This window comes from Sarcophilus harrisii, chromosome 2 (genome assembly GCF_902635505.1).
Source record: "Sarcophilus harrisii chromosome 2, mSarHar1.11, whole genome shotgun sequence".
NCBI classification, from domain to species: domain Eukaryota; kingdom Metazoa; phylum Chordata; class Mammalia; order Dasyuromorphia; family Dasyuridae; genus Sarcophilus; species Sarcophilus harrisii.
Genome location: NC_045427.1, coordinates 419,818,793 through 419,837,046, shown reverse-complemented (window position 1 = coordinate 419,837,046; position 18,254 = coordinate 419,818,793). Strand labels below are relative to the sequence as shown.

At 42.8% G+C, this 18,254-nt stretch overlaps 1 protein-coding gene across 2 annotated transcripts in view; it reads left to right on the top strand.

The window, feature by feature from the left end:
* Window positions 1-1,594: 1,594 nt before the first annotated feature.
* Window positions 1,595-18,254, top strand: part of L3MBTL1 (L3MBTL histone methyl-lysine binding protein 1) — a 71,828-nt gene continuing 55,168 nt past the window's right edge. For both annotated transcript variants that reach the window (XM_031953841.1, XM_031953840.1), the window contains exons 1-7: window positions 1,595-1,853; window positions 7,633-7,785; window positions 8,325-8,539; window positions 9,140-9,281; window positions 9,628-9,751; window positions 10,252-10,375; window positions 10,988-11,069. In XM_031953841.1, coding sequence (XP_031809701.1) covers window positions 1,721-1,853; window positions 7,633-7,785; window positions 8,325-8,539; window positions 9,140-9,281; window positions 9,628-9,751; window positions 10,252-10,375; window positions 10,988-11,069 — 973 coding nt within the window. In that variant the 5' untranslated portion in view covers window positions 1,595-1,720. The remainder of the gene's footprint in view (window positions 1,854-7,632; window positions 7,786-8,324; window positions 8,540-9,139; window positions 9,282-9,627; window positions 9,752-10,251; window positions 10,376-10,987; window positions 11,070-18,254) is intronic.

Below are 18,254 nucleotides of genomic sequence, written 5' to 3'. Positions count from 1 at the left end.
ATGAATAGAAGAAAGAACAGGGCAAACCACTTCAGTATCTTTGCCTAAAAAAATCCCAAACAAGGTCATAGTCAGATGTGACTGAAATGCAACTAAATAACATCCTCTGACTCTAATATGTAGCCCTTTTAAATATAACGTGCACTAATAGTAGTTTTTATTTATTACAAACAACGAAAATTGTGATTTTAAAAAATAGGTTGCCGTTTCTACTGGTTTGCAGGTTTACCAGTTCTTAGAAAGCTGTTGAAGTAGTTGGCAGAGACACACACCCCAGGAAGATAAGAGGCACTTAGAGAATATCTTTTTCATCACCATAGATGTTAGGTTAGCAGTCTCATAGTCTCTCCAAGTATCCGATTTATACCCAGTATATTGTATATTGCATTGTATATATACGGGCGAGAATTGTATACATTGTATCCTGCAATGTACCTTGGAGAAAAGAACATTGGATTGGAAACTAGGAAACCTCTATCCCTAGTTCTGCCACCAAAAAAAAAATGCTCTATGACCTTAGGCAAGTGACTTCTCTAGTCTTGTTTCCCAGTCCTGCAGGCATCATTCACTCACTCTATAAATATTCATTGAGAAATTATGCATAAACTGGATTGTGTGCTGGATGCTATAAGGCGCACAGGGGTGAAGAATGATGTTATTTCATGTAACATTTCATGAATAGAAAACACTTTAATGCATGAACTGATTTGACCATCACTTTCCGGGGAAGGCGACGCAGGGACCATTGTCTCATTTTGCCCATGGGAAGTGGCGAATGGATCAGGGCACTGCGGGGCTCCGGCGGTGGGGAGGGCTGAGGAGAAAGCCATGAGCAGCAGTAGCCCGGAAGATCCGAGGGAAGGTGAGGAGGAGACATGCTGGCCAGGATCAGAATTGGTTGCGTGCCCAAGGTAAGAGCAGCGTCTGATGGGCCTCTAGGCATTGAGAGAACCGCTGAGGTGAGCACCGAGATCCCACAAGGTGTTTTGAATGCCCTGCGGCAAGGTCTGAAAAATACAAAATTCCCCTACCTTCTGGCAGAAAAAAATCTAGCCTCTCACGTAAGCCCTTCAGACATTTGATGCTGGAAGGCAGTGATGGTCCCCACGCGCCCCAAGCTCGCCCGACCCTTCCGGGTGCACCTTCGGAGCCCTGCTTCCCCCGGGGGCGGGGAGCGTTGAGCGCTTTGCGCCGGTTTTGGGGCTGGGCAATTGAAAAAGACCTGGGTGTGTGACCCGGAGCGAAGGACACAGCTTTGCCTGCGGGACCCCCGACTCTTTCCGGCCCGAAGGACCAGCGCATTGTCTGGCTAAAACAGGCTGGGCGTCGGAGCTTTAACGGCGTCCCGGGGCGTGCGATGGAACAGGTAGGGAGTGGCCCCAGCTCCGCTCAGCGCTCGGGTTCCCGGCCCCCGGGCGCCCAGTTATTCGCTCAGCCGGGCCCGACCCGGGCGCCGAGGGCTACAGGCGGCCGCGGCCAGCGGGCCGTGACGCAGGTTCCGAGCGGCCTTTAACGCGCGCTCCGGGGGGTCGTCCCCCGCCCCACCCCCACTCCTGAAATACGCTTCTCAGTCTCTGGGGGCAGACGCCCAGACGCCTGACCGAGGCCCAGCTTGGCGAGGGCCCCCTCGCCCTCCCGGAGGGCGACGTTCCGCCCGCCGCCCAGGCTGGGGGCGGGGGCTCCGCGCGGCGGCCCCCGCCCCAGCCGGGGTATATTAAATATGCTTCGCTTGTCAATTTCTCGCGCGTACGTTTCTGCAGAGGAGGCGGGTCCGCCCCCCGTGCGCGCAGGCGCGCGCCCAGCCTGGGAAGCCGCAGGCTCCGCGTTGGGTGACCACAGGCTGGTTATTGTAGGTAAGGAACCGGATAAGAAAGTCATTTATAAACCTCTTTAATGCTCAGAACGCCGCCCGCGGAGGGGCTTCTGGGGCTGCCGGGCCTCTGCTCCCCTTCCGCGTGCGGGGCCGGGGGTCTGAGCGGCCCCCCTCCGGCCTCGGCCAAGCGGACCGCCTTTCGTGGGCACGTCTCTTGCAAGGGTGGGGGGAGGTGGGGGAGAAATGAAGAGCTTCGAGAAAATCCCGGGGGGAAGTGGGTTCGGCTGCCTCGCAGGGCGGGAAGGCAACGGGGGGGGGGGGGCTGGGCTCGTTTTCGGGGCGTATTCTGGCTAAACCGGGAGAGTTTGGGTGTGTTGTGTTTTTTATTTAACGCAACCAATTAAGAGTTTTAATTAATGCAGAGAAGGAGGGGGCCGGAGCGGGCAGGATTGTCCTTCTCTGGAAAATGGGTCATTTCCCAAACTTACTTTTTATGTTTCCTTTCATTGATTTTATTTTTTTTTTTCCTGAGAGAGGAAAAGGAAATCTGTGTCGGGGGGACAGGAATAAAAAGAATTCCGCCATTTTGATGTTTTAAAAAAAGTAAAGTGGCTTCGGGATGACAACGGCTGCTAAACCCGGGCTGCAAAGGCGGGGCGGGGGCGGCGGCTCCGGGTGGGCTCGGGAGCTGTCCCTGCAGAGCGCGCCGGGCAGCGCGCAGCTGGCGGGTGCTGACTGAGGCCCCCAGCCCGCGGAGGGGAAGTTTGCAGCCACCTCCCGTGCTCTGGGCACTGGGGGGGAGAGGAGAGGGTACCTGATGTCTGCGGGGGAGAGGGGGATACAAGGGGGGGGGGGGGGGGGGGGGGGGGGGGGGGGGGGGGGGGGGGGGACGCGAGGAGATGCGCGCTGACGGATAACAGCAGGGCCTCTCCACAGCCAGATTTGAGGGGCCACTACTCCCCATCCCTATCAGAAAAAAGCATCTCTCCTTTTTCTCAGCCCTGTGGCCTGGGTTTTGTCCGCAGGTAAAGGGACGCTATTTTCCCCATCAAATTCTGGCACGTGAATATCTCTTCTGCAAGAAGATCAAAGTAAACTTTCTTTTCTTCAAATCTGGATTGTCCCAGATACCTTGGGAACTACGGTCCCCCTTGTGTGTTAGGACACTACTACTGCATTGTGGGTGCCTACAGCCTACTCGGGGAGACAATTCAAGTCATTCAACGTCTATTAAAAAGACTCTGGAGGAAATACAAAGCTTAGAGAAACTATGCCTTTGGAGCTCATCTTTGATTATTGAATTGAATAAATTGATTATTGAATAATTAACAATATTCATATAGTTCCTTAAGGCTTATAAACCCGTTATATATTTCACAGTCAACACCATTTTACAGATGAAGAAACTGAGGTCCTAAAAAGTTGTTATTTTGTAAACCATAGTCGTGTGATAAATACACAAATAGGTAGTTGCAGTGAAAAAAAAAAACCACCACTCCACTGAATTTGTATTTAGATCTCCCATTTACTCTGTAACCTTGATTATGTCACCGAACCTCCAAGTTTTAATTTCTACCAATATAAAATGGTGAGAGTTGAGGTCCTCTAAGGTTTCTTACAGCTCTTAATCTAAGACACTATTAATCAGAAAGCAAAATAGCAGCAAATAAATATATGATAAAAGCATTTTAAGCAAAATGTTTTGTGAGGTACCAGGACAGAACTGAGTCAGTGAACCAGGGAAGGTTTTCTAGAGGAAGTAGCATTTGAATTAAGATTTAAAAGCATTTCCAGCATTGGAGTGGTTTGGGAGCAGCCATTATAGATTTAGAGACCTGGGAGCAAAGAAATGGGAAAGAAAAGGGGACCCTTTACTTAGAGTGCCTAGAAGAGGAGTAACATGAGCTAAGGATGGCCCATTCTACTCCCCTCTCTATTGTTTGTAATCTTTGCCTCTCTTGACACCACTTCCTCCTAGAAGCCTTCCCTGATTGTTCCTACTTCAAGAGTTTGTAACTGGTCTGAGTCAAAGATAAATAAAAATTTTTTAAATGAATACTGAGGTCCCAATTGGTGCATCGAAATCTCTGCATAGGGGTAAAGCTTCTGATGCCTGAATCCTGAATTCTCTGTCAGAGTCCTAACATTTGGTAGAGCAGGGCCTGTTTATTTATTTATTTTATGCTAGCCTAATGGAGAAAGAGATGGCCAAAGGTTCCTAGATTCCCATTCTTAAAATCTGTCCTCTGTGAACTTATTTAATCCTAATTATATCATATAGCCTATCTCATCTCTTGGGATAACTTGTTCTGTATGTTGAATCCCAGCTGTGGATGGTTAGACTTCCTTTGCTTTGTCCTAAATTTAACTCTTTCAGATTTATGTTGTGCTCCCTTGAAGAACATGAGATATATGGTGAACAGCTCCCTCTTCTCTTCTCATACCTTTCATGACACTATAGTCTTGTTTGTTCCTCAAAGGCTGCCCCTCCCCAGATGAAATAGGGCCATTTCTTTCATGTGGATGAAAAGATCTGGCCCTTGGATGATGCTCTTGGATGTTCTGTGAACATTCCCAGCTCCTTTATTCAAGGGACATGACTCAGTGCAGATGACCTTTGTTCTTTCTGACCCTGCTTATTAGGGCTCTCCCCTCCCAAATTCCTCCTTCCCATCATCGTATATATGTTGTACTGATTTGTCTATACATATTGGCCTCCAGCAGAGGGTAAACTCCTTGGAGTTTCTGTCTTTGTTTCCTGGGAATGTAGCACAGTGCTACATGTAGTAGGCATTTAATAAATGCTTGTGGAGTTGCTGTCACATCAGAATAGCATAAATTTAGACCTGGAATAGTTCATGTGGTCTAACTTTATCATTTTATAGTTGAGGATACAGACTCGGGAAAGGAAAGTGATTTCCCAAGTCCTACACAGAGCTGGTGGCTTAGTGAGATTTGAACTCAAGTCCTCTCACTCTAAATCTGGCCCCTCTTTCCACTATTCTACTTTGTCTCTTGGTAATCTATTTATAGTACCTTTATCTAAACTGCTTGTTTAGGGAAGCAAATTACTTTTCAAGGTACCCGTATACTGTTTATACTTAAATGCCTTTCTACAATGTTAATAGTACTTAGCTGCCTTAAAAAAAAAAAAAATCCATTCACTTAAAAAAAAATCAAGTTTTCTCCTAGAGGATAATTGTTCTCCTGTTCTCTTCTACACAGTGTCCCTGCTGATTTGTGGCTGCTTGAGTCTGATAAGGCTCATCTCCAGGGATGCTGCTGCCGCTGCGACTACTTCCCCTAGAATCCTAAAGACCAGGTTAGAGTGGAATCAAGAACATTCAAAAACCAGGTGTAGGCTTTCATTACTGGGGTCTTTGTGCCCCCAAGGGCTGAGCTGGAGCTACTTAGGAATCAGACTCTTTCAATTTATAAAGTGTGCTACATATATTATCTTGTTCAGTATTCATCATGACTCTGGAAAGGAGATGTTTTTATTATTATCATCCCCATTTTGCAGATGAGTAAACTGAATCTGGAAGAGGTTTAGTGAATTGCCTAGGATTACACAGAGAATAAGTAACGGAGCATTTGAATTCAGGTCTTCCTGTCTCCTGAATCCATTATCCACTATTCTGAGAGCATTCTCCTTATGCCTTCTACCTGCCTTTCCTTTCTTGGGAAAGAAGATTTAGTCCCTTTGTAGTTCTCTTGGTTTCAGGTTAATTAGAGTTGTTGGAGTTTAGAGGGTTATTATTATTATTATTATTGCTGAGGCAATTGCCCAGGGTCATACAAGGAGGGTTATTTTTTAATAATAGCTTTTTATTTTTCAAATTACACACAAAGATAGTTTTCAACAGTCACCCTTGAAAACCCCTGTATTCCAAATTTTCTCCCTCTCTCCCCTCTTCTCCCCTCTCCTAGACAATAAGCAATATAATATATGTTAAACATGTACAATTCTTCTAAACATATTTCTACATTTTCATGCTGCACAAGAAAAATCAGATCAAAAAGAAGAAAAAATGAGAAAGAAAAAAGCAAGCAAGCAAACAACAACAAAAAAGGTGAAAATACTATGTTGTAATCCACATTTTCCTATGGTCCTCTATCTGACTGCAGATGATTCTCTCCATCACAAGGCTATTGGAATTGGCCTGAAACATAGAGAGTTATTTTTTAACCACATATGTCAAAGGTTGGCTTCCTTGGCCTCCTGTTCCTGACGCTTCTGCACAGTGAACTTGACCTTACCTGGCCCAGGCCAAGTAAAGGCAGCTCTAGTCTTTTGTTATAATTGGGGTCTGATCCCTCTCTTCCCATTACTTGTTGACATACAGTCACCTCTGCAAGTAGTGGGGAAGGGAAACGTGTCAAAGGAAACTTTCAGAGTTCAAAGGTCTTGCTTTACCTCTAGTCCTGAGCAAGTTAGTTCATAGATGTCAAACTTGTGATTTCTTTGGTATAAGGAACTTCCAGATGAGGAGATTTCTTCTACCAAAGCAGGTCAGCACTTTCTCTGCAGCTTACACAGTCTTCAGAAATTACCTAAGCATTAAGAGAGTAAGTGACTCCACCAGAGCCGCACAACCAGAGGCTAAGATCCTCTTGGTTTTTAGGTTCTCCATCCACTTCACGATGTTGGAATCTTAAACCTAGAGGAGACCTCAGAGCCGTCTTGCCTCTTTTTTACAAAGTTTCTAACAATCACCCAGACCCTTCTTGAAGACTGTCAGTGAGGGAGAGCCATAGTCCTGTAAAGTTAGAGTTGGAGAAAATTTCCAAGGTCATTTAATGCAACCTCCACATTTGCTAAGGTCACACAGGTGATATTAGGCAGCCCAATTCCAGCACTGGACAGCTCTAATTGTTTAAATATGTATGTATGTGTATACACACACACACACACACACACACATCTGCTTCCCTGTGACTTTCCTTCCTGGTTCACAGTTTGCTCTTTGGGACCATCTAGAACAAATCCATTCCCTCTTGGTCTTCATTGTCCTTGAGCTGTTGGAGACCATGATGACATCTGCCCTCATGTTTGGTCCTCACCCAGCTAAACATTTCTGATTCCTTCATGCAGTCCTAAATATGCTACTCCATCCTGACCATTCTCCTTTAGATTTGCTCCAGCTCTTCAGTGACCCTCCTAAAAAATTAGGAGCAGGGAACCATGCTCATAATTCTCTGTTCTCTAAGCACATCTAGTTATATCAGAAATCTTCCTTGGAGTATCTTTGTTCTCTTGGATTGAACACTGAATATTAAAGAGTATCTATGCTTTTTTCCTAATATGGAAGAAAGAGCACTGACTGGAGTCAAAGGAGATAAAATTCTATCGTTCTTTTACCTGTGTGACTTGGGGCAAATCATTTAGTCTCCCTAGGGCTCAATTTTCTCATCTGTGAAGTGAGGGAATTGGATAAAATGGTCTCCAAGGCTCTTTCCAGCAATATTTCTATGATCCTGTAAGATGGGTATGGATTCCTACCCTCTCCCTATTTCCCAAGACCTGACATCTTTAAACCACTTTGAAGGTGCCTATGAACCTTTGCTTCCTTACCTGATTTCTGGGATGGATAGAAGTGGGAGCTAGAGAGCACATAGGCCAGGGGGCTTTCTTGGGGCAGGACATCACCAGAATGAACAAGTTTTTCTTGAACCTCAACATGCTGTGATAAATGTAAGAGCCAAGAGGGACGAGTCTGGCTCATTTTGGGGGAAACTCATTTCATGAAGCTAAACCTCGCCTGGGGCCTGCTTTCCATTGATTTAATTGTTCTTTTCTGTTGGGGGCTTGTGTGCAGGTGGCTGTGGGACCCTTTGGTGGTCCATGAATGGGAGAGTAGAGATGGAGATGTTGAGGACCTTGAAGGGCACTGCTGCTGGGGAGGTCAGCGTCCACCTGGTTGCCAACGACAGCACTGGCCACCTGCCAGCCACCACCTTCATCATCCCAGGTGCCCCTGGGCCCCAAGTCCTCAGCCAGCCAGAGGCCCCCTCACTGCCTTTCCTTTATCCTCCAACAATTCACGCCAGGGTGGGACTTAGAAAGAATCTTCCTCTAGTCAGCCAAGAAGCCACCTATGCCCATTCTAACTGTGTTGTCTTACATCCCTGAATATGCCCAGGGATATACCCAAAGCTCCTAGAAATCTCCTCTCATCTCTGCTTCTGAGCCCCCCATCTCTACCGGGGGAGCCAGAGAGCTGAGGACCAGACCCGGGATGACCTGAACTCTCCCTTTTTGGGCTCCCTGAGTCCCAGCAGCATCCTGGCTAGAAACTCCAGCATGGGTCTGGAGAACCTTTTCTTCCTAGATTTTGTCCAGTGGGCAAGAGGTGATTGGGATAAATGGTGTTTCTACCCATATAATAGTTCCTTCCAGTTCCCAACATGAGGGAAGATGTTGGTTTTGGAGGAACTAGGACTTAGGACAGCAGTCTATGGAATGATGAGGCTCTTTGGAGCTTGTTTACTCTTTATGTTCTTCTTTCAGCCAACACCACAACCATCAGCCTCCCCACCAATACTTTAGAAATCCCACGGTTCCCCAGGGAGTCTGCAAGAGCAGGAGGATCAGAGCGGATCCCAGGAAGCGAGCCGGTCACAGCTACGGTTCTCCCCCAGCTCAGTTCGGGGCAGGCTGGCAATACGGTCCGAGTGCTTGAGTGGAAGGACGGGGCAGCCTCTCTGCCTGGGAGCAACCTACGGGTCAGTCAGTATGAGGAAAGTATCCTCAGCCACCTTGGCATGGTGGGGAAGCCTGGAGGCCTTTCTGAGGGAGATGCAATGTAGAGAAAAGTGGCTTGGGAATTAGAGGAGCTGGATTCAAATCTACTCTGCTGGCACAACCCCTGTATAACTGTGGGCAGGTCACCCAAGCCGCTGGTTCTCAATTTCCTCATCTATAAAAAGAGGGGGCTGGATTAGAGGGCTTCCAAGGTCCTTGCCACTATGATCCAAAGTTAAAAGAAGATAAGGGGATTGCTAGAACGTCTCTCCTTGTCCCCTAAAAGGCCCAGAGGAAGGGCAGAAGTATATACAAGAACGTTCTCTAACCTGCCAGCCCCTTCCCACCATCCACTCAGTTTCAGAACTCAGTTCTGAACTAGACTTGGACAGAGGTCCTTATTGCTCTTCTCCTGGGGGTCCCCTCCAAGCTTTCTCCCCATTTCCCCAGGACCTTTCCTTGCATGAAGACCTCTGCCAGGGTGAAGGTGGGAGAAAGGGGACTGTTAACCCATTAGGACCGGAACAAGGAGGCCAGAGAAGGCCAATCAGAGCCTGCTGACTCTCCCTTCTCTCCCCCAGCTGCGGATCAGTGACTATGGAACGCTAAAGGTGGTGGGCACAGACAAGTTAAGCTCCCCAGAGCTGCTCCGGGAAGACTTGGACCCAGACAGAGCCTCTCAGGGACCGATTGTTGGTGGGGATGCTGCTTCCCAGATGCAGGGTAGGGCATTCCCCTGTCTGAGTGCTGGGCCTCAGGGCCAGAGATAATGGTGGAGGCTCTGTCTGTTCCTAAGTGGGGAGCTTCTGTAGGGCTCCTTCCCACTTGGGCTCTTGACCTGACTGCTCAAGTCAGATTTCTTTTTCTGGGATCCATTGGGGTTAGGACTCCCCTGAACCTCAATCAGAGGGTGGCAATTGGATCATTGAATTGAAGAGCTCTCCAGGTTTACCCTAGAGGAGGGAGGAAGGCAGAAGCATCTGTAGGGAGGGTTGAGAGTCCCAGGGACCCAGAAGGAATGGGGAGTTATGGGACCCTAACCACTTCACATCCTTTGGTTCTGATGTAGAATGCCCTCAGGGGCGCCAAGATGAGCAAACTTTGGGCCATTGCCACATGTGTGGGCGTCAGAATGTAACAGGGCAAATCAGGGGTTTCTGCAGCGAGCAGTGCCATCGACAGTTCAAAGAACGGTAAGAGGAATGGGGGTCTGGGGGCAAGGTAGAGGGCTCCCCCATCTCAGGCTGGGGAATCCAAGGGATCCCTTGGCCTGCAATCCCTCTTGGGTGGGAGGTTTTCCCAGGGCCACAGAGAGCTTTTCAAAAATCCAGGTCTCTAGTCAGGGACTACCCCCGGCTCAGTGCTTAGGGAACCAGGGCCCTCTGTGACCAGTACTCCCTTATATGTGTGATCTTGTCCATTAGAACATAAACTTCTTAAAGGCAGGGAGAGTCTACAAAGTGTCTGCATCCTGGAGCTTAGCACATAGTAAGTTCTTAATGAACGTTTTTCCATTCATTTATTCATGTTGACATTCAGTTCATTGGATTCTGAAAGTGATTGGTTGAGGTGGGCAGGAAGGCAGCTCCAGGTGTCTGTGTTTGGAATGGAGGGAAACTTGGGGCGGGCCCTGTGGAAAGAGAGAAGCCCCTCATTTCCCTCAGGTCTCTGTGTTTCTTCTTTCCTCCTTCAGATCTGTGATCGTGGAGAACTCGGTGGGCAGCAACAACACATCCGAGCTCCTGAAGCCTGTGAAGAAGAGGAAAAGGAAGGAGTACCAGAGCCCCTCTGAGGAAGAATCCGAGCCCGAACCTCTGGTAGGGAGAAAAGTCTGAAAGGAGGAAGCTTTCCAGAGGGTGGTGGCCCAGGCAGGGTTGGGGGGCTCACCACCCACATGTGCCTTCATCTGCTTATTAAGATGCTTATTAGCATCCTTGCCATGTGTAGGGCCATGGGCTGGGGGGAGACAATTGGGCTAGACCTACTCCTATTGTCAAGAAGCTGATAGCCTGACTCTGTAAGATGCGGATGAACACCCTCTGAGTCCTTGGGCTCACCTAAGTAACAAGCAACAGCAAAATCTGCCAGGGGAGTAGTGGCTCCTGAGTGACATAGCTCCATCCTGAAGGGGAGAGAAGAGAACCTGCCCTGGTTTGGGGGTGTAAGAGCCGGAGGCTAGGTGAGGGTAGGGTACAGGAACAGCCATGGGGAACAGGGGAGAAATAAAGAAAAAAAGCTCCCACGGTAGCAGCCGGCAACCTGGCCTGAGCCTGGCACACTGGATCTGTTTAAGGCCTGTTTCCTCATCTGTGGCTGCCCACTGGCCCAAAGCTCTTTGGTAGTATGAAAGATCATCCCAGGGGCTCTGACAAATTTCACTTGGGTCCAAACCCTTTCCTAGAAATTGGGAAGAGGCTTATTTTCCATAGGAGAAACAAGAGGAGCGCAAGAGCCTGGGGCCTGAGCCCACCGCTGACACCCCCGAAAGTGAGGAATGGAGCAGCCAGCCTGGTATGGTACCTGTTTTGTGCAAAAATGGTGGCAAGTGTGTCTGGACTGTCAGTCTATAGATGAGAATATTTATCATGAATATCTATGAGTAGATTTATCTGTTGGGAAACCATAATGAAACAGTGCTGCAGAGCCAGGTCGCACAATGAATAGAGCACTGGACTTGGAGCCAGCAAGTTATGGGACCCCAGGCAAGTTCCTTAACTTACCTTTCTCACTTTCCTCAAATAGGGATAAGGCTTCCAGGGCTGTTGGAAATCAAGTGAGATATTTATAAAGTTTCTAGCACAATGCCTGACATACAGTAGGTGCTTAATAAATACTTGTTCCCTTTCCCTTCCATTCTCATATCATCACTTAATTGTGGATTGGAGGAAGAGATAGAATTATTTTTTATAAAACTGTGGTTGGTTCTGGATCTTTCCCACATCCCACCCCTCACCCCTAGCTTCTTTTAAAAACTTGTTTCTCTCACCTAGTCTTTGGCAATCTAGCTCCTATAGGGATGGTTTTAATCAGTCAGTCAATAAGCATTTTTTTTAAGTGCTTACTTTGTGCCAGGAACTGTGCTAAATGCTGGGGTAAAAAGAAAGGCAAAACAATCCCTGTCCTTAATCAGCTCACAATCTAATGGGGAAAACAACATGTAAATAAGTACATGAAATTTGCAGAATGAATGAAAGCAATTTGAAAGAACACAATTTAAATTTTTTAAGGAACAGAAGTAATCTTCTCACATGAAAACTAGTTTTTTCATAGAAAGTCAAACAGTTGAAGAACACTCCAAGATTTATCTATTTCATGCTGTTCTACTGGCTTACTTCAGATTTAAAACCTGCCTTCTATTGTCCTCATATGCTAAAATTATTAAATGGCACTTTCCATGTCCTGCCTGCCATTGATTTTCATAGGTTTGACATGGTAGCACATGAGCATAAACATCTATGACTGAGAGCATTGTGAGATTGTACTGGGCTGAATGTGTGTTTGTAGCTTAAATGAATAGATACATTTGTTCACTTTCAGAATTATGAAGTCCTAGGTAAAAAAAAAAAAAAAAAAAATAGAATGCTTTAGGATGTAATGGTGGTATTTTCATCACAGCTGCCAAGTTGATGGTGGGGGCTTCAAGGGAAGGTCAGTTTGGGAAGTGGAAAGGCTAGTTGAGAAAATGATATCTGAGGATAAAAATCTAGATTTTGACCATGGGTTGCACCATTAGGAATGATGGACCTTTGGTCATGATTGGTGTATTTCTAATGAAACCAGTAAAATATTTGCCTGGAATTTGTGAATCTAAGCATGAGAACTTTAAACTGAAAATGGAAAGAAGAAAGAGAAAAATATATATATATATATATATATATATATATATATATATATATATTTATATATATTTATATATATATATATTATATATATATATATTTATATATATATATATTTATATATATGTATATATATACACACATACAAATATAGAATATATACATATATATTTATATATTATCTGCCAAGCTATATTGTAGCCAGTACAACATAGTGTCATGTTATCTAAGAATGAAGTTAATACTAAAACATCTGTCTGGTCTTTGATGTCTATGGGAAAATTATAGATGATAAATATGGTGAACTAGAAAATTTCATACAAGGAGGCAAATTGAATCTTTTAGGTATCATTGAAACTTGGTTGGACGGTTTTTGTGATGGCAATATATCCTGTAAGGGTATACTTGATTCAAATGGAACAGAAAATATAAAAGTAGAGTATTATTATTATGAATATCAGCAATGCCATAGAAATAGAGCCAGCTTCCTGGTCTTCCAAAGCCCTCAGAAGGAGCCATTTTTGTTTTGAAAATTATATATATATACAAATGTATTTACATATTATCTGTCAAGCTATATTGTAGCCAGTACAACATAGTATCATGTTATCTAAGAAAGAAATTAGCACTAAAACATTGTATACTCTTTGATGTCTATGGGAAAACTATAGATGATAAATACGTTGAACTAGAAAAATTCATACAAGGAGGCAAATTGAATCTTTTAGGTTATCATTGAAACTTCGTTGGATGGTTTTTGTGACTGGAATATAACCTGTAAGAGTATATCTGATTCAAATGGAAGAGAAAATATAAGTTTAGAGTATTATTAGCAATGCCATAGAAATAAAGAGCCAGTTTCCTAATCCTCCAAAGCCCTCAGAAGGAGCCATTTTTGTTCAGACTATCTTTAACTATTGACACTTCCCTCTGTGAACTCCCTTTCCCAGGTTCTTAACATATTGAGAAATGAATCCCTCAGCTCTTGCTTTTTTATACTGGTCACTTCCCTTGCCTTTATCCACAAAAATTCATTAATTTAGTAAGCAGCTTTAATTGAATAGAAAAAAAAAAAACAATAAAAACAGAAATGTTAATCACTTGACATAGACAGCATATACATTGCATTTGAGTTCACATCTGACCTCAGACATTAAACTGTGTGACGCTGAGTAAGTCCCATAACTCTCTCTTGTCTCAGTATCTTATCTGGAAAAGGAAATGGTAAACCGTTTCATTTGCTGAGAAAACTCCAATATAGGGTCACAGAAAGTCAGACACGGCTATCATGAATGAATAATAACAAAAACATTCTTTTCGATCCCATGTCTAGCTCCCTCTGGCAGAAAATTCAGTTTAGCATCTTTTTCTTCCCCAGCCCAAGTCTTCATATCTTAAGTACAGAAAGAATATTTGGCCATAATTGTCTCAGCTCCCAGATGCACACATGGTGTGGGGAGACACCTACGATTCATTTTGTGAATCCTAATTCACCATAAGTGCAGAAGCTTGAGATCCAGAGGACCCCTTTTCCTTTCTGCTAGGCCATTTGCCTCTGTAATACTCATTCAAGCATATGAAAGGTTATTTAAGCCTTTCCCCAATGCCAAGGAATACCTATGTTAGCAAGCAGAACCTTGCTTATTCTGTCTGTCTCGGTCTCTACCCAAAGAGCCATTGACCTAGAACTGGAAGAAAAGGGCCCTAGAAGTCATCCAGTCAACTCTCCCCTCCTCCTCATTTTATAGATGAGGAACCTGGGGTTCAAGAAGCTTGCCCACTCATCCAGTTAGGAAACAGCAGAACCAGATTTGAACTTGGGTCCTGTGATTTCATCCATCCTTTTTTTTTTTTTTCTGTGAGGCAATTGAGGTAAGTGACTTGCCTAGGATCACATAGGTAGGGTTATTAGTCAGAGATTAGATTTGAACTCAGCCCGGCACATGCAACTGCCACACTTTCTTTCACTCTTCAAGTCTGCTACTTTAACTATCCTTGAAGCCTGCCTTCATTAGGAAGTTCTGGTGTTTAAAGGCATCCAAAGCTACCAGGACCAGTAGAATCTCTCTCCACTTGGAGGTGGGAGGTGGGGTCCAATGTAGTAACCCATGTCTTTCTTCTCTCACCTTTCCAAAGTTCATGTATGATTCTGCAATCACTATCCCCATCATTTATCCACCTTGTTTATAGATAAAAGGCGAATTAAGCAAATGAAACCATGACAGGATGTCAGTCGGTCAATAAGAACTTTTTAAGCCGCTACTGTGTGCCAGACCCCGTGCTAAGTGCTGGGGATACAAAGAAAGGCAAAAGATGTCCCTGAACTCAAGGAGCTTACAGTCTAATGGACAGTAGCCTGACAAAGGGTTAAACTTCTTTCTGTGGTATTCTTTTGCCTGTTTCCATTGAAAAAAAGTTGTGGTTTTTACAGATTCCAAGAAGTACATTTGAGACACCTGTAATCATACATTATAAAGATCTTTCAATTACCTACATTATAAACATCTATCAATTTGCTATGACATAGAAACAAGTAATTATCACAAATACACTGTATAATATTTATGCAGGTCCCTCACCTTTAACTCATCAGAATTGGATGCAGCAAGCATGAGTACATATTAAAAAGGTTTACGATAATTCCATAATCAATAGATGAAAAACAAAAGTAATAAAATATATAACACAAAATATCCCATCACAGGTTTGTGTGCAATTAATATATGTCACAGAGATCAGATGCAGAAGTAATAAAGGTCCATGTAACAAGAGTCTTCCAGCACTAGCTTTATTTATTAAGAGCAGAATATGGCATTAAAAGCATATTGAATAACAAATAACTGTCAAAGTTACACATTACTTGCTCTCTGTCTACAAAAGGAACCACTTCCCCTCTATTGCTCTTAGTATCATTAATTAGCTTGGTCACTAGCCCACCAGTCCTGGCACTTCTACTGTGGCCTTGACTTGTAGGGCCCGCAAGTATCCTCAGGCCTGTTGACCTTCAGTCCCTATCCTGAGCATATAGATGGCCCACGCTGACTACTTCTGTAGCTTCTTCATCACTCTCATCTTCCTGCTAACCCACTTTCTCAGTTGGGCAATAGGGCACTAGTGATGGATCTTTCCACAGGGCTTCTTTATTAAAACTAAGTTACTGAGTTCAACTGTTTCTGATTCTCCCTGGCCTAGTTTGTTCCATTAATCTAATTCTCTATTTTTTAACCAATATTAGACAGTTTTGATTACAGCTGCTTTATAATATAATCTAGAAAAACTATTCCCTTATCATCCCCACCTCTTTACTTCGTTTCCCTTGATTGTTTAGTTTTTTTTATTTTTCCAAATGGAATTTTATTAATATTTTATCAGGTTCTATAAAGTATCTCCTTAGTAGTTTCATTGATATAGTAGTAAAAGTTTAAATTGACTTTGATAGCAGTGTCATTTTTATTATTTTGGCACAACCTAGCCATGAGCACTGAATATTCCTCCAGCTATTTAAGTTATTCTTTATTTCTTAAAAGAGAACTTTCTGATTGACTCTATACAAGTCTTTTGTATGCTTTGGTAAATCAAACCCCAAATCATTTATTCATTTTATAGTTATTTAGAATGAGTTTTGTAATTATTATATAGACATGAAGTTGATTTTTGAGGATTTATTTTGTAGTCTGCAATATTGATGAAGCTGTAATTATCTCAGTGTCTTTACTGATTCCCAAGGATTTTCCAAATATGCCATCATATCATCAAGCAGTTAGTAATGACTTTATTTTCTTCTTCTATCTTTATGTCCTCTTCCTTTATTGTTATTATCAGCATTTCTAGAACTATATTAAATAATAGTGAAGAGAGTAGCCATCCTTGTTTCACCAACCATATTTATTGGAAAGCGTTCTGTTGTATCCTTATTGCATATAATATTAGCTTTTGGCTTTAGATAGATGCTTTTTTTAATATTATAAATTTTATAATATTAACAATATATTATTATATTATAACCACAATATGAATATCAACATTATAAATATAACAATAAATATTAATGTGATATAAAAATCTATGTAATTATATATTAATATTATATGACAATATAATATTAAACAAAGGTTTCTTTATGCCTATAGTATAAACTTTATAACTTTAACATTATTATAGTATTACTATGATATAAATATTAATGTTACAAATATAATAATAAATATTAATATAATTTAAATATCTATATAATCATATATTAATGTGACAATATAATATTAAACAAAGGTTCCTCTATGCCTATAGTATAAATTTTATAATATTAATAGTATATTATTATATTATTCCTATAATATAAAAATCAATGTAATAAATATAACAAATATTAAAATAATATAAAATATATAATTACATATTAATATTATATAACTATATAATATTAAAGGTTTCTCTGTGCTTCTACTTAATAGAGTTTTTAACATAAATGAATCTTGTATGTTCTCAAAGACTTTTTCTGTTTTTATGGAGATAATCATGGTTCTTCATAGGGTCTAACCACTTTTTGGAACTATTCTGTTGACTGACATGTTATTCAATCTTCCATCTTATTTTAGTAGATAATAATAATTGCTGACATTTATATAACACTTTGAAATTTGGAAAATAACTTACATGTATGATTATCTCATTGTTTCTCATAACAATCCTGGGAGATGGGTGCTATTATCATCCCCATTTTACCAAGAGGCAAGTGAGGCTGAAAGATTAAGTGATTTGTCAAGAGTCACACAGCTAGCAAGCATCAAAAGCAAAATTCCAACTACTCAGGTCTCCTTGACTTCAAAACTAGTTTTTAATCCGAGCTTCCTTGGTATGGAGAAGCTTTCTATGGGACTGATATCTGACACACCAAGATTTCTTAATTCTGTCCCATTGCTAAAGTATGTGAAAGAACACTTGAGTGCCCTATTCGTCAGAACTTTTTTCAGCTGAAGTCACAGTTAGAATGGGAGGCCTCCTTCAGCCAGATTGGGAGTACGTTGTCTCCATCTTCTGAAAAGAAATGAGTGCTGGGGACTGAGAGGAAATCTCCAAGGAGCCGGCACTTAGCATTTCTAGTGGCTACACCCAAATATCAGCAGGTTGGAGTTAAGTCTGTTTAACATCATTTTTATAGTCTCTTATGTGGCTACTAGAAATGCTAAGTGACAGCTCCACCAAGACTTCTATTAAGACAATTTTTCTATACTTTTATACTTGTTTTATAATAACCAGATTTTTATAATATCTTTAGGTAGGTCATATTCCCAACTGTATTCTCCACAAGCTATTGAAAAATAGTAGATGACCCAAAGATTCTTGGGGACATATGCACAAATTAGTAGATTCTTTTTAGGCTTATAAGGGGCATCTTTTTCTACCACTGAGACTAATAATATATCCTCTGCACAGGGCTGAGACCAGTGGCACCTGGCAAATAGTCCAGGGCTTTTAAATTTGTGTTATGGTACACTGGTCTACTCTTCTCATTCCAAAGTCCAGGAGTCCACACATATCTGGATTGTGAGGAAACATATGAACTGCAGGAAGCTCTGATGAAGCTGTTGACTAACCTAAACAACATGGTCAGATGCTTTTTTATGGTTTTCTGTCTCATAGAGGACAACCTCCTATGATGGTTCTTGAACTAGTGGGTTGGGTTGTGTTCTCCATGATCATACACCACAGACTACACCTGCAATGAGAACCCAACCATGCTGTTTCTTCCTTAAACAATCCTCCTGTTCCTCAGGCACTGAAGAATCACCAAACTCAAATTCCTTTGGATGCGCTGCCATGGATTGTGACCCAGGTCATTGCCTGCATTAATCTGTTA